Below are 20,275 nucleotides of genomic sequence, written 5' to 3' on the forward strand. Positions count from 1 at the left end.
AAATGAAAAGAAGAAGAAGAAGAAAAAGAATGTCCCGTATGTAACAAAATCAACAAACAGACGCAAGCAGGGACCACAATATTCATTAAAGTACCACTTATTACCTGCCAACCTAATTCTAACATCTGCTCGTGTGTTAAGTATTAACTTTTCTTTTTGTTGTTTCAGGGTTTGTCAATTAACTGACCATTCTTTGACCCAATCTGGAACGGGTTAAAAAATACTAAAAAGTGTTATTTTTCCTGTATAATTAAATGTTGTAGGCAGTATGAGTTAGGGGCTACCTCATGAATAATCACTCACTCTATGAATAATGTGTAACTAATTGTTAGCCACGCATTACTCATTCAAATCGAACACATTGACAACAGAAGAGCTCGCATGTATTGTAACTGAAAAAGTTTTACATTAAAGGGAATAGCTTCTCCAACAACAGGTTCTGACTCACAGAATAAACTCATTACAGATCCATCTATATATTTAATGATTAATGATTCCTGGCTGCCGCTCCATGGGGCGTCGTTTCAAAGAACATATTGGGCTTTAATGTAACTGTGAGTAAAATTCACTTCACTCTACCTGCTCAACAAGATAAGTTAAACAATACACCACACACAATAATGAAGTCATATCAAGATGACTTATTTATTCAAAACAAGCAAATGCTGTAAAAAACAATACAATATGCAAAAATGTTTTTAAGAGGTGCGCAGTCACAATTAACATGTTTGAGTAAATAAAAAATCAGTAATTTAAAAAAAAGGTCAGCTCCAATGGCATTTTCTGTGCATATACATCACATATTTAATACATCTGAGAGCAAATGTTTGAGAACTCTCACATCATTATATAATAAAAAAGCTTCTCTATGTTTCAGAGCAATACAAAAATATAAATTGGCAGGATAAACACCGTGGTTTTGTTATGCTAAAGGTGTTGGAGGCAGGCAAAGGTCCCAGACCTGAGGAAAGACTCACAAGGCAGTACCAACGTATGTTTGATCAGATTTAGGACTGGGGTTGGAGAAATTCACACCTTCTCCTTCCACCAGGCAGCTTAGATATCCACAGACAGATGGGGTCAAAGAGAAGAGGTGCTCTGAGACTCTTCTGCTCAGATTGTTCTCACGCAGTTGGTGTCTTGAAATTTCCTCACAGCGAAAGTCATGATTAGCTTTAGACATTAATCTAATAAAACATCATGGCATCATTATATTTTAGCATTTCAATTCATTTCTAATGTGATTGTCTGATAAACATTCAAATTGACTGTCAAACATGAATTAAAACTCATCTCATCTTGAGCATCACTGATCAGGTGGAAGAGGCACCGCATCTCATACAAATGTCCCCCAGTTTAAATCTAACATGAGGTCACTTGACTGAAGATTAGAGACACGGTAATAACATAAACATTCTTATTTTTGTAAATGGGCCCAGTTACACTGATATTTCGGACAAAATGAATGAACATTCACTTCTTTTTCTGGAGATCTTTCATGAGAAATTTCTCACGTCTCTGGAGGATTTTGTAGAAGACTTCTTTGCCGTCACATCCAGCAGCGTTCAGTGGACCAGAGAAGAGGCTCCTCATCCGATCCCTGCTGGTGCTGATAGCCATGATTTCATCATATTTCGCCTGGGAGACGACTCCTTCAGCGAGAAGATCATCCAAAATGGCCTCAACGTTGTTCACTCTGTCGATCAGCGCAGCTCTGTGTTTATCCACAAAGTCTGACTCTGTGGAAAGAAGAAACAATGACTCCACAACGACAGAATATCAAACTACCAATACGCTGCACTCGTCTGCTCCTTTCATTGCTCTGCAGCATGTGCTGTGTTTGGAGAGCAAGTTGGACCTGTTCTAAACATCCAACCGTGCAGCAACACAGAAATGAGGCTCAATGGGGACGTTCTGGATTTCCTAAACAATCGGATCAGTGGCTGGTAATTTAAATTAGTAAAGAAGACGTTCCACTACCATCTTGTGCCGTGGTGTTCAGAGCGGCTGCTCCGGCTGAGGGAGTCGCAGCTGAAACAAATGGATGGAACATTAAAATAGTTTTGTGATGGAGCAGTGTTCTCATACACACAACAAAGAGATCGCCTCTCAGGGGGACATTTTGACATCTAATAGAACACTAAGAAAAGTCAAATTTCCTGCACTTAAATGTTCCTTCTTCCTAATCTTCCTAATTTTGAAACTCATTCTGCGAGTTGAGGTCAGCTTCACAAATGTAGAGTAAAGCAATGTGACACAGGAAGATCAATCCTGGTGGTTTGAATGATGAGGTATCTTATTTATGTTAATTCTTTAACATGTCTCTCTTTTATACAGCTGTACACTTTGTTATCAGATTTGTACAAAATGTTTATTGATGTACGGTTTAATGTTTCGGTGAGCTAAAAATAATCCACTCGCCAAAAGTTGTATTCTGTCATTTTGAACTTGCTAGATGACCTAATACCTCAAATACTGTATCAAACTCAATGACAGGATGAAAATCGTCAAATTTGATTAGAAACTCATCTTTTCCACGGTCTGACATCCAAAGTGCAGTTCTTCTAAATACAAATGATTAGAAATGTCTTACCATGTGTTTGCCTACTGTCGTATTCATCTGAAAATAAAATGCAGAGGAAAATAAAATACACTTAAAAGGATTTTATTAACAGACTGTTCAGGCGCTGCGGATGAATTCTTCTTCTATCACATGAAACTGACCTTTTCGAATTGTACAGTTCCACACTGTTTGATGGTCTTTTTTATGGTTGAGCACGAGTTCAAAGTCTGTGTCTGGATTTTTACTGTAGACCTCGAAGAAATTTGGGCTTCTGCTGTCATATTGAAGCTTTAAGTTCTGTCCAAAAAAGGGAAGGAAGTTAGACTTTGATGTTGTGAAGTTTGCATCTGTAAAACGTTTTAAAATAATGTGGCATCATTCTGTCATAATTTCCCTATTTCTTCAATATATATTAATAAGAGCTTACTTAAGAATCTTAGTTTACTCCAGAAATAATCAATAAGTTATGAAAATACCTCAGGAATGATTTCTGAACCCTTTAAAACTGCATTTAAGATGAAACGATTGTTCATTTTCAGAGAAGTATTTGGATGTGGCTTTTTGATGACTTTGTACCCATCAGATATTTGCCTCCTGTCCATTTCCTGTAGAAAAACATAAACCCTCTCAACACAGGTCTACTGATGGTTCTCATTCACTCTGAATGTCATTGTTATCTGTGTTGCCAGTAAGAGATGAAAGTACCTGCTGCAGACCCGGATCACGTGGGATCAGGTACACATGGAGCGTGAGGAAGGCCGTGTTGGTCTTGTATAGCAACACGTTACAGTTTATTCTCACTGGAATGCCGATTCTCAGCAGGACCGCTCGAGGGGAGAAAACAGGCTCAGACAGCTTGACGTGGGACGCTGTGACCTGGGACACTTTTTCCACATCATCTCCACAGTCGTCTATGTGCAGGACTGCAAACTTGTCCAAAATCTCAGGATTGTCGTCTGTACAAAACAAAAGCAAAGAGAAAAGGACTTTATCTGATTGTACACGTGCTGTCTGAAGGTTTTATGTACAAATTGTCTTCATGTCCACTTACCGATGCAGATCCAGTGAGGCAGGTACACTTCATCTAACTTCCCAGTAACCACTGTGATGTCCATCAGGGGACCTGCAGGCATGTATTGCAGGCTTTCCATCCTCTCCATGGGTTCCTCCCACGGACAAAACTGGTACTTAAAGCGGACCTTTCCATTACACATCCAGCGCAAGCCAGAGATGCTGCATTCATAGTTTCCTGCTTCAGACTGCAAGCTAAACATGAAAAGAATACATGCACAAAATTACTGTATTCTGCAATAAGGTATAGAAGTTTACTTGTGCTTTTAATTGTCATATTGTGTTGTTATAAGCAGTAACGGCACAGAGAAAGATGTGCGCTTTCCTTCAGTGAAAGAATCCCAGGAAATAAGCTCATTTGTTTCCCTATTGCTCCAATGTTTTACCTGTAAGTTGGAGCATCGTTTGCATCCTGACTGTTCACCTCAGGGTCAAGTTTGGTCCATTCACTGGATTCCTGCTACAGAGGACAACGATTATGGCAAACACACAGTGATGTGTCTCCACATGAATCAAACAATGTAAGAAATTACCGTCATGCTTCCACCCTCCACTGAGTCCGAGCTTTCTGAGACACCTTGAACACAAATTTGTTCCAATTGTGGTAAGTTAGTTTGAATAGTTGTTTGTCCTTGTGTCTGTTAGGAATTTTAGTATAAGTGCACCCCTAGTGGTGAGAAGTATGTTACATGTAGCAATGTTCAGTGTAGAAGTGTAGTTTGTTTGGTGTTAGATAGTAGATATTACATTTGTATTTTAAATGAAGTGAATACATTATAGACAATAACAATGTATAGTCATGTAAATCATATAAATACATGTAAAATATATAAATACACATTAACATCCTGTCATGATGTAATGTTAAAACCTGGGGACGGAAGCTAATTGCCGTCCTTTATGGATTTCTCCCATCTTTCCCCAGAAGAGGGTTTTTGATGGGAGTTTTTTTCCCTGTCAGGTATTAGTTAAGCAATTGTATGCAAAGTATTGCACCAGATAAACTGTGATAAATCAATAAGTACTGGGATCTTAAGACAGCCCCGGGGAATTTAAAAAGCTGAGCTGGAGAAGGATCTGGCAGAATCCTCCTGTGAACCAATATTGATGGTCATATGAGACTTGGACCAGGGGACTTCTCTATTTCGCGAAATATATTACTATTCACGTTGTATTTCACTTTGATAATTGTATTCCTTATCACTTTGTTTAGATATTAAATACTTTTTGATTTTTAAAGTTCGAGCCAGGTGACTCTTTTGATTCATCGTAGCGTGATCTCCCTCGAGGGGCTTCAGAACCCAACATGTCTGCCCAACAACTGGCTGGTGACCAGTCCAGGTAGAACCCTCACCCCAAACATCTAAAGTTAAATCCAAGGGCCATTGAGGCACTCTGGGATGTGGTTTACGCAGACACCAGAGTCCACTCAAAGGTTAATGAATTATTTATCCAAAAAACAAGGAAGCCACAAACAAAAAGAAGAAAGAAACTGACAGACACGCACACACACACACACACACACACACACACACACACACACACACACACACACACACACACACACACACACACACACACACACACACGTGGTCAGACACACAGACACACACACACACAGTCAGACATATACATACTTAGATCTTGCAGGATGTTCAAAGGTTTCTCCTTGGAAGCTCCCTGAAGGGTTAAAAGTAATGAGAGTACATTAATGTAATATCTCCATTGTAGTAATGAAACATTAAGTAAGTCATTAAAGTATTCTAACAACTTTTATTTAACACATCAAGCGCATTGATGCTGACGTGTTTTCGAGGCCTGGCAAGACTCTGTGGGAGAGGTTCAGGGGAACAGTGCAAGGGGTAATTATCAAAGCTGTAACCTGTTGCTCATCAGCTCTCGTCCTCTCAGCCAGGAGAGAGACAGAAAGCAGATGCGCTCATTGAGGCACACTGACCTGTGTGCACTGAGCATCTAATGTGAAGTTTTCTTTAAAATAAAGAACGTTGGTGTCAACCTGAAGGCGTGTAGACGTGTCGTGTGTTGAAGAGGACCCGTGAGTAGCACTAGTTTCGGCTACAGGTACATTTTGTAAAATCTGAGTTTGAGATTAGTGTATGTGCTCATTTCTGCAGCATCATCACAACACCATTTGATCCACTTTGACACGAAAAGCAGGACCGAGTCACCTGATCACTGGATCTCATCAATTATACAGCAGATGTGATGTTATTGGTTTAAAAGCTGTTCACTGTTAACATGAGGATCATTTTCAACCTGTAACAATTATATGAAAGCAGCGTTGTGTAAAAGGTGTTTTATGTGATTATACTCACACTCTGGCCCGAGAATATTAGTTCCCCTGAGAAGAACGAAATCACAAAGTGAGACATTGATCAACAGATTCAACATCAGATTCGTCAGATTGAGTTCCCTAAAAATAAAACATATGAATAATACAATGCATTTATTATTTTATGTTTGTGTATTCATTATGTCGATATCTATCTTATCTTACCTTGGATTTCAAAGTTGGTTCCTGACTTCAGCTCCAGCCCTACCCAGTAAGAGAAGTTTCATTGCAAGAAGTTAGAAAATAACCGAGATTCTTAATACATAAATGTAGGCAATGTGCTCCTTGGACTTTTCAAAAAAGGTATTAAGTTTCGGGCTGATATGATTTTTGGTGTATTTTAGTATAACCACTAGATTATGTTTGTGTATTCATTATCTTACTTTGGAGTTGACATGTGGTTCCTGACCCGCTCTCCTGCAGGTCTTCCCAGTACATCCTCTTTAACACCTTCCTGGTCACCTCCACAGACTGTTTGTCGTAGGCCTCCATCATCAGCTTCACCATCTCCACTCGGTTTGACGTCTCTAATCTCTGTCTTGGGATTCTTACGTAATCTTTCTCAACTTCAGTGTACTGCAGGTGGTGTTTAAACTTCTTGAGGTCCTTGTCACTCAAATCTTTCAAAGTTTCCAAAAGACTCTCCTGAACTGATGTCATGGTGGATTCCTGATGGATTAAAAGTAATCAGAGGGCATTAGTGTAACATCTCCCTTGTAGTGTTTTAGATTGTATTAAATAATACCATTAACCATCTGTTCCCTCAGGTTCATAGGGACAAACCTCTCCACCCTGATGAGGTGAAGGTCCCTGGATTATAACTAAAGAGCTCAATCTCAAAGGCAATTTAAAACACTTGGTTTGGTTGGTGTCATAATATTTAATAATATGTATAAAGAACATGATGGTGATCAATCAGCACGTATTAAATGGGAGTTGTGATGTTTGACTCACGCTCTGTGCAGCTTGATGTTCATCTTGAGCTCGTTCTCCCACCGTCTCTCTCTCTCTCCCACTCGCCTTCACTGGTTGAGCACCAAAGGAGAAGAGACACTTGAATGCTTTGATTACAAACAGCGTGACTGCGTATTGTACCTTAAACTTTACAGACTCCAAGTTGATAACAACTTTCTCTTTTTTATCTATGACTTACCTTCACATATTGTGTGACTTCTGCCCATTATCTCTAAAACCTCACAGGTTAAATCCAGAGAGTGAAGGCCTATAGTCTGCAACATCAGATCCACTACTGATTCTCTGTCAGATGTTCGTCTCAACATCAATGAGAATGGATTATTCTGTGAGATGATCAACGGGAGGATCTTCTTGAATTTCTCCCAATAACTAAAATCCGCCTCAATTTCCCAAAGTCGACGTCTAACAGCTGCTTTTCTGGCTGCCTGAAAGAAATGTATATTCATTATAATATATAATACATTTAACTTATTTGTAATTGTATGAATGTGACAGATGTTGCGTTACTCACTCTCTGTATCAGTGCAGGTCTGTGTTCAGAGTGGAGTTTCTCTGAGGAGAAAAGAAGTAAAAGTCATGAGTGACTCATCTGACAAAACATATTGGTATCAGGCAACAATTTAGAAAAATAAATAATACATATAAAATGATTAATATTCATATTATTCATAATGTAAAGAGAAGGACATTATGAAACGGCTTAGGATATTTGTGAAGTAGCAGTTTAATGGTTTTAGGTTGGTTGTCCTTATTTTCTTACTTTGGGGTCCTGAGCTGCTGTGTGAAAGATACTGAACCAGATCAATCCGGTTCATCTCATGTAAAAACGTCTCTGTTTGCCACAGAGAGTGTTGACCATGGGTCAGCACCATTACAAACACCACGTCCTGCACATCTGTTGCCTCTGACATCAACCATCTGATGTCAGAAGTGATCTTCTGGTAGTGAGTTTCCCTCAAGAATGAATCCTTGAACTTCTCCAGCTCCCCATCAGTTAAATCCTTCAGCGTTTCCAAAAGCAGCTCAATAGCAGACGCCATCGTCTCCACCTGGTGGATTCAAAGCAGAGAACAACTGTGGATGTGGTCAAATGATTTAGCCACATCAAACAAGGCGATGATACGATAATATTTGTACATATGATATCAAGTACACTACCTGTCAGTTGGTCTTGTTCAAATCGAAAAAAAAGCTGTTTAGTCTAAAGTAGATCTAAATGACTTCCAATTTCTGTTTTTGAAAGATACAAGATAATCACTGTACAACTATCTAAATGTTAGATATATAGAAATATGATGTCATTTCCCATTGCTCCCAACTCCAAGAACAAGTGGAACAAACAACATTTAAATCAATCAATAATGTGCCTTTATAGGAATAAAATAACATAAATAATTTTAACAATATAATGTGATATATCTTACTTTTTCTCCTGTGCACTTATTTCAGTAAACTATTATTCTGATTATGTTTGAATCTACATTTTCTGTTGATCAACTCATTGATGAACTGTTTGAGCTTCAGGTTGAAGTCAGACAGAAGAGACATTACTCACTTCAGGAATCAGTCCAGGCCAAAGTTCACCCAAAGAGTGTTCTTCTGAGGAGAGAGGAAGTCTAGGTCATTGATTTGAACACTAATGTTGAGAAATGATCACTTAATAAACAGAATTACTTGTTGTCTACTGAAGGACATCATTAAAAAATAAACTGCTGGTCACACACTGTCCATTTTAAACTGTGTAAAAAAGCTTCATACACTGAAAGTCAAATTAAAAGAACTACAGAGCTTTAAGGAATCCAATTTTTTAAAGTTCAATAATTAATATTTGTTATTTTCTTCCATATTTGTGTCGTAAGATTATTCATTTTTTCCAGGAATCAACATCAAATACTTTAGCTGATGATTCTTGAGCCACAACACAATTCATGACCATTGTGATTGTTGTAATAAATGCTCTGTGTGTCCTGAGTAGGATACTGAGCCTTTAATATGTCGGTTTCAGATGTGAGGAGTGAAGCCATGGTCACAGACGAAGGAAAACAAAGAGGAAACATGGTGAGAATTGACCCTGATACAGGTGGATTCTTAAAGAAAACATTTACAGCTTAAGAATGAACAAAATACCTTTGTGTCCCCAGGTGTGCAGCCTCTGCACCAGATCAGTCCTGTTCATGTCCACTAACACCTCCTTGGTCACCTCCACAGACTTTTGACCCCACGTCTGCACCATCTCGTCCACCAGGTTCTCTGCAGTGTGTAAACTTTGCAATCGTTCCCACAAGTGTCTTGGAAAGCCGCACAAAGAGAACTTCCACAGCAGCAGCCAGTTGAATTTCTTCATCTCTTTATCTCTCAAATGATGGAGGGTTTCCAAAAGCAGCTCTCTAACGGGCATCCCTGCTTCCACCTGCAAAATATGCAATTATGTGTTTGTAAAGAAAGCTTTTACCTATCGAGTCACATGACCTGACCTGTGTAATCCACACTTCTCAAAAGGCTTCATATCAATAAGCATTTACTCACTGGCTCTTCTGTCCTCCTGAGCTCATCGATGAGATGTGGCTCATGTTCCTCCAGGAGTTTGTAGAACATCTCTTTTCCTTCTCCTCCGCTGACTGGCAAAGGCCAACGAAAGAGCTCCTCCATCTTCTCCTGAGAGGTCGGCAGAGGCTTCATCTGATCATAACTATATTGTGAGATTATCTCTTGGCGGAGGAGCTCATCCAAAATGGGTTTAATGTTGCTGACTCTCTTGATCAGCTCCACTCGATGTCTTTCCACAAAGTTCTCCCCTGAGGACAGAGTGAAAATTAATTTCTTTGGAAGAGAAGTTTCATTGCAAGAAGTTAGAAAATAACTGAGATTCTTAATACTTAAATGCAGGCAATGTGCTGCTTGGACTTTTCAAAAAAGATATTAAGTTTCTGGCAGATATTATTTTTTGTGTATTGTAGTGTTCAACATTTTAAAACAAGCATCACCCATACAACTACAGACATACATCTTTCTTTACAATGACATTTAGTTAATAAATGTAGACATTTAGTTTAGTTCCGCATAACAACAGGATTGTGTCTTTGTATTTATTATCTTACCTTGGGTTTCAAGGTAGGTTCCTGACCCGCTCTCCTGCAGGTCTTCCCAGTACATCCTCTTTAACACCTTCCTGATCACCTCCACAGACTGTTTGTCGTAGGCCTCCATCATCAGCTTCACCATCTCCACTCGGTCTGCCGTCTCTAATCTCTGTCTTGGGATTCTTACGTAATCTTTCTCAACTTTAGTGTACTGCAGGTGGTGTTTGAACTTCTTGAGGTCCTCGTCCTTTAAACCATCCAGTGCTTCCAAAAGACTCTCCTGAACTGATGTCATGGTGGATTCCTGATGGATTAAAAGTAATCAGAGGGCATTAGTGTAACATCTCCCTTGTAGTGTTTTAGATCGTACGAAATAACATAATTAATGTTATTTTTGCACGTAATCACTTAATACAAATATACCGTAAATCCTCAAATAGTGGCCGGGGCTTTTATTTACATAGGCCGAACAGCGCACCGGCTTGTATTAGGGGCAGGCCTTTATTTCTTACTTACCGGTATCTTCTGTTATAGAATTGTATTATTTAAATAAAATAATGGCCATAATTACAGTAGGCTAATATCATTCATTGCATATGCGTTCAGCACTTCCTGCAACCATTTACCGATAGGCTGCCGGTAGAATGAAACCGGTAGACCTATGGCTAATCAACTTTCTGGAGACTAATCATTTAGAAATGAATCAGTAATAAACCATAGTGTCAGTCTTAAGTTTATCGCGTATAGCGCTTTATTTGCAGTGTCCTCCTCGTCGTTCTCCTCATCCTGGGCTACTTGCGTGCGGTTCTCCTCCCCCCGCTGCCGGAGCTGCGTCAGCGCATCCCTACCAGCGGCGCATGGCTGTCCTGCTTTGAAGCAATGGATGAGATCATCTTCACTCCCGTCATCTTTCAGTGTCAGTCCACAAACTTTGACGGACTTTCGGATCATGTCCTTGTCCAGCTTCTCCCAGGCAGCGACCCCACTAGTTCACGAGCAGGTGGCGGGCAGGGCTCTCATGTTACCTCCAGCAGTGTATTCTTTACTTTTACATTTTTTTTATTTTTTACCCCGGCCTGTATTTGGGGCCCGGCCTTTATTTGTTCGTATCGACCGCGCCCCCGGCTACTATCTGAAGCCCGGCCACTAATTAAATCCCGGTCTTTATTTGAGGATTAAGGTACACTAATATCTGTTCTATTTTTTGTTTTACGCTATTTTGTTATATATATATATAATATACTGTCATCTTTGTATCTCCTCCCATCTCATCTTATTAGTTAAACAGGGCTGGGGGGACAACAGTTTCAGCAGGGGACTCCAAACTTCACTTTTCCAGCCACATCTACCAGCTCTGACTGAGCTTCTCATCCTCTCTAGGAGAGACACCAGAAACCCTCCTGAGGAAACCCATTTCGGCCACTTGCATCCGTGACCTAGTTCTTTGGGCCATGACCCATCCTTCATGCTCAGAGGTGAGGTTGGGAACCAAGATTGGCCAGTAGATCGAGAGCTTTACCTTCCAGGCTCAGCTCTCTTTTCCTCACAACGTTGAGGTAAAAGAGAATTCAATACCGCTCCCTCTGCTGAGATTCTCCAGTTAAACTTTGAAATAAAGTACATTGTTGTCAACCTGAAGGCGTGTAGACGTGTCGTGTGTTGAAGAGGACCCGTGAGTAGCACTAGTTTCGGCTACAGGTACGTTTTGTGAAATCTGAGTTTGAGATTAGTGTATGTGCTCATTTCTGCAGCATCATCACAACACCATTTGATCCACTTTGACACGAAAAGCAGGACCGAGTCACCTGATCACTGGATCTCATCAATTATACAGCAGAGGTGATGTTATTGGTTTAAAAGCTGTTCACTGTTAACATGAGGATCATTTTCAACCTGTAACAATTAAATGAAAGCAGCGTTGTGTAAAAGGTGTTTTATGTGATTATACTCACAATCTGGGCCGACAATGTTTGTCCCTCTGAGGAGAACGAAATCACAAAGTGAGACATTGATCAACAGATTCAACATCAGATTCGTCAGATTGAGTTCCCTATAAATAAAAAATACAAATAATTCATTGCATTATTTATTATGTTTGTGTATTCATTATCTTACCTTGGGTTTCAAGGTAGGTTCTTGACCACCTCTCCTGCAGGTCTTCCCAGTACATCGTCTTTAACATCTCCCTGGTCACCTCCACAGACTGTTTGTCGTAGGCCTCCATCATCAGCTTCACCATCTCCACTCGGTCTACCGTCTCTAATCTCTGTCTTGGGATTCTTAGGAAACTTTTCTCAACTTTAGTGTACTGCAGGTGGTGTTTGAACTTCTTAAAGTCCTCATCATTTAAATCTTCCAGTGTTTCCAAAAGACTCTCCTGAACTGATGTCATGGTGGATTCCTGATGGATTAAAAGTGATCAGAGGGCATTAGTGTAACATCTCCCTTGTAGTGTTTTAGATCGTATTAAATAACACAATTAATGGGTTTTTTCCACGTGATCACTTAATACAATGAGACAATAATATCTGTTCTGTTGCTGAATTTACATTCTTCAGAAATATACCGTCATTTATGTATCTACTCTCATCCTATCAGTTTAACAGGGTCGAGGGGCATGTTAGTAGATTTAAGATTAAGATTTAATTTTGTGAAGTCTGAGTTTGAGATTAGTGTATGTGCTCATTTCTGCAGCATCATCACAACACCATTTGATCCACTTTGACACGAAAAGCAGGACCGAGTCACCTGATCACTGGATCTCATCAATTATACAGCAGATGTGATGTTATTGGTTTAAAAGCTGTTCACTGTTAACATGAGGATCATTTTCAACCTGTAACAATTATATGAAAGCAGTGTTGTGTAAAAGGTGTTTTATGTGATTATACTCACACTCTGGAGCGTTCTATACCATCGTCTCTCTGAGGAGAAAGAAATCACGAAGTGAGACATTGATCAACAAAATCAACATAAGATTCGTCAGATTGAGTTCCCTGTAAATAAAAAATACAAATAATACATTGCATTATTTATGTTTGTGTATTCATTATCTTACCTTGGAGTCGCAATCTGGTTCCTAACCCGCTCTCCTGCAGGTCTCCCCAGTACATCCTCTTTAACATCTCCCTGATCACCTCCACAGACTGTTGGAGGTAGGCCTCCATCATCAGCTTCACCATCTCCACTCGGTTTGCCGTCTTTAATCTCTGTCTTGGGATTCTTAGGAAACTTTTCTCAATTGGAGTGCACTGCAGGTGGTATTCAAACTTCTTGAGGTCCTTGTCGTTTAAATCTTTCAGTGCTTTCAAAAGACTCTCCTGAACTGATGTCATGGTGGATTCCTGATGGATTAAAAGTAATCAGAGGGCATTAGTGTAACATCTCCCTTGTAGTGTTTTAGATCGTATTAAGTAATACCATTAACCATCTGCTCCCTCAGGTTCATAGGGACAAACCTCTCCACCCTGATAAAGTAAAGGTCCCTGGATTATAACTAAAGAGCTCAATCTCAAAGGCAATTTAAAACACTTGGTTTGGTTGGTGTCATAATATTTAATAATATGTATAAAGAACATGATGGTGATCAATCAGCACGTATTAAATGGGAGTTGTGATGTTTGACTCACGCTCTGTGCAGCTTGATGTTCATCTTGAGCTCGTTCTCCCACCGTCTCTCTCTCTCTCCCACTCGCCTTCACTGGTTGAGCACCAAAGGAGAAGAGACACTTGAATGCTTTGATTACAAACAGCGTGACTGCGTATTGTACCTTAAACTTTACAGACTCCAAGTTGATAACAACTTTCTCTTTTTTATCTATGACTTACCTTCACATATTGTGTGACTTCTGCCCATTATCTCTAAAACCTCACAGGTTAAATCCAGAGAGTGAAGGCCTATAGTCTGCAACATCAGATCCACTACTGATTCTCTGTCAGATGTTCGTCTCAACATCAATGAGAATGGATTATTCTGTGAGATGATCAACGGGAGGATCTTCTTGAATTTCTCCCAATAACTAAAATCCGCCTCAATTTCCCAAAGTCGACGTCTAACAGCTGCTTTTCTGGCTGCCTGAAAGAAATGTATATTCATTATAATATATAATACATTTAACTTATTTGTAATTGTATGAATGTGACAGATGTTGCGTTACTCACTCTCTGTATCAGTGCAGGTCTGTGTTCAGAGTGGAGTTTCTCTGAGGAGAAAAGAAGTAAAAGTCATGAGTGACTCATCTGACAAAACATATTGGTATCAGGCAACAATTTAGAAAAATAAATAATACATATAAAATGATTAATATTCATATTATTCATAATGTAAAGAGAAGGACATTATGAAACGGCTTAGGATATTTGTGAAGTAGCAGTTTAATGGTTTTAGGTTGGTTGTCCTTATTTTCTTACTTTGGGGTCCTGAGCTGCTGTGTGAAAGATACTGAACCAGATCAATCCGGTTCATCTCATGTAAAAACGTCTCTGTTTGCCACAGAGAGTGTTGACCATGGGTCAGCACCATTACAAACACCACGTCCTGCACATCTGTTGCCTCTGACATCAACCATCTGATGTCAGAAGTGATCTTCTGGTAGTGAGTTTCCCTCAAGAATGAATCCTTGAACTTCTCCAGCTCCCCATCAGTTAAATCCTTCAGCGTTTCCAAAAGCAGCTCAATAGCAGACGCCATCGTCTCCACCTGGTGGATTCAAAGCAGAGAACAACTGTGGATGTGGTCAAATGATTTAGCCACATCAAACAAGGCGATGATACGATAATATTTGTACATATGATATCAAGTACACTACCTGTCAGTTGGTCTTGTTCAAATCGAAAAAAAAGCTGTTTAGTCTAAAGTAGATCTAAATGACTTCCAATTTCTGTTTTTGAAAGATACAAGATAATCACTGTACAACTATCTAAATGTTAGATATATAGAAATATGATGTCATTTCCCATTGCTCCCAACTCCAAGAACAAGTGGAACAAACAACATTTAAATCAATCAATAATGTGCCTTTATAGGAATAAAATAACATAAATAATTTTAACAATATAATGTGATATATCTTACTTTTTCTCCTGTGCACTTATTTCAGTAAACTATTATTCTGATTATGTTTGAATCTACATTTTCTGTTGATCAACTCATTGATGAACTGTTTGAGCTTCAGGTTGAAGTCAGACAGAAGAGACATTACTCACTTCAGGAATCAGTCCAGGCCAAAGTTCACCCAAAGAGTGTTCTTCTGAGGAGAGAGGAAGTCTAGGTCATTGATTTGAACACTAATGTTGAGAAATGATCACTTAATAAACAGAATTACTTGTTGTCTACTGAAGGACATCATTAAAAAATAAACTGCTGGTCACACACTGTCCATTTTAAACTGTGTAAAAAAGCTTCATACACTGAAAGTCAAATTAAAAGAACTACAGAGCTTTAAGGAATCCAATTTTTTAAAGTTCAATAATTAATATTTGTTATTTTCTTCCATATTTGTGTCGTAAGATTATTCATTTTTTTCAGGAATTAACACCAAATACTTTAGCTGATGATTCTTGAGCCACAACACAATTCATGACCATTGTGATTGTTGTAATAAATGCTCTGTGTGTCCTGAGTAGGATACTGAGCCTTTAATATGTCGGTTTCAGATGTGAGGAGTGAAGCCATGGTCACAGACGAAGGAAAACAAAGAGGAAACATGGTGAGAATTGACCCTGATACAGGTGGATTCTTAAAGAAAACATTTACAGCTTAAGAATGAACAAAATACCTTTGTGTCCCCAGGTGTGCAGCCTCTGCACCAGATCAGTCCTGTTCATGTCCACTAACACCTCCTTGGTCACCTCCACAGACTTTTGACCCCACGTCTGCACCATCACGTCCACCAGGTTCTCTGCAGTGTGTAAACTTTGCAATCGATGCCACAAGTGTCTTGGAAAGCCGCACAAAGAGAACTTCCACAGCAGCAGCCAGTTGAATTTCTTTATCTCTTTATCTCTCAAATGATGGAGGGTTTCCAAAAGCAGCTCTCTAACAGGCATCCCTGCTTCCACCTGCAAAATATGCAATTATGTGTTTGTAAAGAAAGCTTTTACCTATCGAGTCACATGACCTGACCTGTGTAATCCACACTTCTCAAAAGGCTTCATATAAATAAGGATTTACTCACTGGCTCTTCTGTCCTCCTGAGCTCATCGATGAGATGTGGCTCACGTTCCTCCAGGAGTTTGTAGAACATCTCTTTTCCTTCTCCTCCGCTGACTGGCAAAGGCCAACGAAAGAGCTCCTCCATCTTCTCCTGAGAGGTCGGCAGAGGCTTCATCTGATCATAACTATATTGTGAGATTATCTCTTGGCGGAGGAGCTCATCCAAAATGGGTTTAATGTTGCTGACTCTCTTGATCAGCTCCACTCGATGTCTTTCCACAAAGTTCTCCCCTGAGGACAGAGTGAAAATTAATTTCTTTGGAAGAGAAGTTTCATTGCAAGAAGTTAGAAAATAACTGAAATTCTTAATACATAAATGCAGGCCATGCGCTGCTTGGACTTTCAAAAAAGGTATTAAGTTTCTGGCAGATTGATTTCTATGGTTGGGATTTTTAAGTATTGCTTTAATTGAAGTATTTTAACACAAACATTACATGTTTTATAGTATAAGTGACTTATATTTTAAATTTGATGTTTCTATTTTTTTTCTTTAAATAACAGATTTACAATTTCAAAACTTCAAACTACATCTGGAAGAAATATTTTTGCAGTTATGAGATGTTTCCCTTTCAAATGTCATTCTGTATTTAGGTATTAGGCCTAGTTCAGCATAACGACTAGGGGCCAGTGAGAACTGGTTCATACAGATTTTATGTTTTATTGCAGCAACAAAAAATTATATTGCGTACAAATTGTTGATCTTTTTATTTGTTGAGTTGCTGGAAGTTAGATATTTATACTCAGCCAGCCCAACTGTTAATAATGAGGTCTGACAGTCAGAGAGGCGTTTGATTGGATGACATCATTCTACCTGTGCAGCCTCCTTCCGCCATGGCATCAACACCAGGTGATCCGTGTGAGGGTCTCGCAGCTGAAACAAACATCAGGTAAAGTGAAATGACTTAATGATGGAGCGTGTTCCCAACAAATTAATTAAGGTTTAAACATAAATTCAAAACAAAAAATGAATGGCAACATTGATGCTCTTTAAAAGCATGTGTCAACTTGTTTTCTCATGTCTTTAATTTAAGCAATAAGGTACGAGAGGCCGATAAATACAGCTTGAACTGTTACATTATTGAAGAACTGCCTGTGATGTTCACTGTGGAACTAGGCCGCCTGTTGATATACACTCACCTAAAGGATTATTAGGAACCTCATACTAATACTGTGTTTGACCCCCTTTCGCTTTCAGAACTGCCTTAATTCTATGTGGCATTGATTCAACAAGGGGCTGAAAGCATTCTTTAGAAATGTTGGCCCATATTGATAGGATAGCATCTTGCAGTTGATGGAGATTTGTGGGTTACACATCCAGGGCACGAAGCTCCCGTTCCACCACATCCCAAAGATGCTCTATTGGGTTGAGATCTGGTGACTGTGGGGGGCATTTTAGTACAGTGAACTCGTTTTCATGTTCAAGAAACCAATTTGAAATGATTGGAGCTTTGTGACATGGTGCATTCTCCTGCTGGAAGTAGCCATCAGTGGATGGGTACATGGTGGCCATAAAGGGATGGACATGGTCAGAAACAATGCTCAGGTAGGCCGTGGCATTTAAACGATGCCCAATTGGCACTAAGGGGCCTAAAGTGTGTCAAGAAAACATCCCCCACACCATTACACCACCACCAGCAGCCTGCACAGTGGTAACAAGGCATGATGGATCTATGACTCATTATCAGCAGAAGATGACAGGTATGCAGAGACAAAGCAGATGTTATCTAGATATTTTTGTCCATATCCACTCCCCCCCTTTTTTGGTAAGTGGGAGAATTAAGATTTAGTTTTTCCTCCCAGGATTATAAACCTGGGCCTGAATGCATCAGGGCCGATCTCATCATTGAGCCTCATGGTGGTGGCTTCTAAGCACATGGACTCTGGTTTAGTGCTGCAGTGGGAAGTATGAACAGAAACCAGTACGTCCATTATGGATTAAATGTAGTGCTGTCCAACGACTAAAATATTTAATCACAATTAATCACATTTATGTCAACTCAAACTAACTAAAACTCCGTTAATTCTAAATGTTTTTTCCATATTTTTTTTTAACTCTTAACACGGAAAAGTGGATTGGCTTGATTTATGCAAATGTTTTATTTTTAAAACAAAATAAAATGATAAAGTGTACATTTCAGGTAAACAAGGACTCAGCCTATAGTGCAGTTAAACCATGGCTTAATATTTTCTTTTTGTCAAGTTTGCTGTGAACAAAGCAGTCAGGCCTCTTATTTCAGAAACAATGAACAGTTACCAATGAAAGGTAAACCTACTACTTCTTTGCTTTCAGCCAGCTTCTCAAACAGACAAACCTGTTGACATTTTCAGGCAACAGTCACATATTGACGTATGTGATGTACATGATATCTTTGCACCTACCTTCTGCCATCGTATTCACATCCGTTCCTGCAACTGAGTGACTGTAAAAACAAAAATAGGGAAAGCAATACTTTAAATGTTTGTAAGTTTGTATGTATGTATGTATGTATGTATGTATGTATGTATGTATGTATGTATGTATGTATGTATGTATGTATGTATGTATGTATGTATGTATGTATGTATGTATGTATGTATGTGGAAGAATAAAATAAAGGACAGTAAAGGAGTGTTGGAGACTCATGAACAATGTATCACGTGTCAAAACCAACTACAGGAAACACCAACCAAGAGGAACTCACTGGGCGAGGCAAAGGGCTTTTTTTTATTCAAAAGTTAAAGCCCTTCAAAATGTTCTGCATAAGCTAATTTAAGTGACCCATAGTGACAAAATATATAAACTTTTATAAGGTACCCACCACAGTCTTACCATCATAGGAGGAAGAGGTAGAAATAGTAATGTCATGTTAGAAATAAGTAGAAACACTATTGAAGTGTCTGCTGAGTTGACCACAGTCTGTCTGTCTGTCCTTGTGTTCTTATATTTGTATACATTCTCAGTTATGTCTTATCAAAAAGGAAAGTCAAAGCAATGCTTGGTACTTGGGTTTGATACATTGTTATTAGAATGATTAAACTGTCATCAGTTTAATTAGTTCACTGTTTTCACACATTTTTACACATTTTAAGCTAAAGAGGAAGTTAAAGCTATGAAAGTGAAAGACAAAAAAATCCGTTTTTTTTTAACTCCGTTTCACAAACCCTTCTAAAACAACTCGTAGCTGCAGCTCATTCTTTATCTGATGCCAGAAAATCACCCAAGACTTTAGTCGGAGATTGCTCCTCTTTTGTTCTTACCTTCCGTTAACGGGTGTCTCCTGTTATTTGCCTTCTTACAGTATACGGTTCTACTTGGCTCCCGCTTGTCAGTGACGTCACGGGGCGACAGGGGGCGGGACAACACAAATGCGTGGAAATGCCACAAAAATGAAGAGGAGGACAAATTAAACACAAATGAAGAAGGTCCCGCATACAGCTACAACAACCAAAATAATAAGATTGATAAGACATACAAATGAAGTCATATCAAGACATTTATCAAATGTACAAAACACCACAATAGGCAAAAATATTCTTTAAGAGGTGTTCAGTCATGATTAATTAACATATTTGAGAATATTAAAAAAAATTGGATTAAAGTTTTTAACGTCCAATATCTTTTCTGTGCAGACTTGCCAAGTAAAAACACAAATTGTCATTTACATTTAGAAAATATCTCATATTTTATACATCAGAAAGAAAATGTTTTAGAACTTTCACATCATTACATAATAAAAAAAGCTGCTTCAAATGATAGAAGTCGATTTGATACCGATGCCTTTATGACCTACAAAAGTAAACAAGACCATCGGCAGGAAGATTGCATGTTTTACATAGTTATTGTTGATGATTTTTATTGGTGCCGGCGGGTAAGAGGCATCAAGAGGCACCAGGATGAGTATCCTCATAAATGCTTGATCTAAAACAGTTCTGTTAAGAAATATGTTCAGGTAGTCAGGTCTTATGTTTGGTTGAAGAGGCTGATTCAACCAGACTATTTCCTCTTGAGATCAGCAACAGGATATGGCAGCCTGTCCTTG

General features: G+C 39.0%; 1 protein-coding gene across 1 annotated transcript; it reads right to left on the reverse strand.

The window, feature by feature from the left end:
- Window positions 1-693: 693 nt before the first annotated feature.
- On the reverse strand, window positions 694-19,530 carry LOC119196959 (uncharacterized). Its single transcript, XM_062565674.1, has 35 exons — window positions 19,494-19,530; window positions 18,636-18,676; window positions 17,068-17,127; window positions 16,219-16,487; window positions 15,820-16,102; window positions 15,248-15,291; window positions 14,453-14,741; window positions 14,204-14,244; window positions 13,871-14,117; window positions 13,672-13,742; window positions 13,101-13,386; window positions 12,938-12,966; window positions 12,158-12,443; window positions 11,995-12,020; window positions 10,061-10,346; window positions 9,489-9,757; window positions 9,090-9,372; window positions 8,518-8,561; window positions 7,723-8,011; window positions 7,474-7,514; window positions 7,141-7,387; window positions 6,942-7,012; window positions 6,371-6,656; window positions 6,153-6,191; window positions 5,971-5,996; window positions 5,272-5,314; window positions 4,168-4,211; window positions 4,021-4,094; window positions 3,615-3,829; window positions 3,269-3,519; window positions 3,040-3,168; window positions 2,725-2,860; window positions 2,594-2,620; window positions 1,981-2,031; window positions 694-1,739 (listed from the first exon to the last, which is right to left on the reverse strand). Exons 2-35 carry the CDS (start codon window positions 18,643-18,645, stop codon window positions 1,474-1,476), a joined length of 5,058 nt encoding a protein of 1,685 aa, XP_062421658.1. The 5' UTR covers window positions 18,646-18,676; window positions 19,494-19,530; the 3' UTR covers window positions 694-1,473.
- Window positions 19,531-20,275: the final 745 nt, after the last annotated feature.

Source organism: Pungitius pungitius, chromosome 11 (genome assembly GCF_949316345.1).
Source record: "Pungitius pungitius chromosome 11, fPunPun2.1, whole genome shotgun sequence".
NCBI classification, from domain to species: domain Eukaryota; kingdom Metazoa; phylum Chordata; class Actinopteri; order Perciformes; family Gasterosteidae; genus Pungitius; species Pungitius pungitius.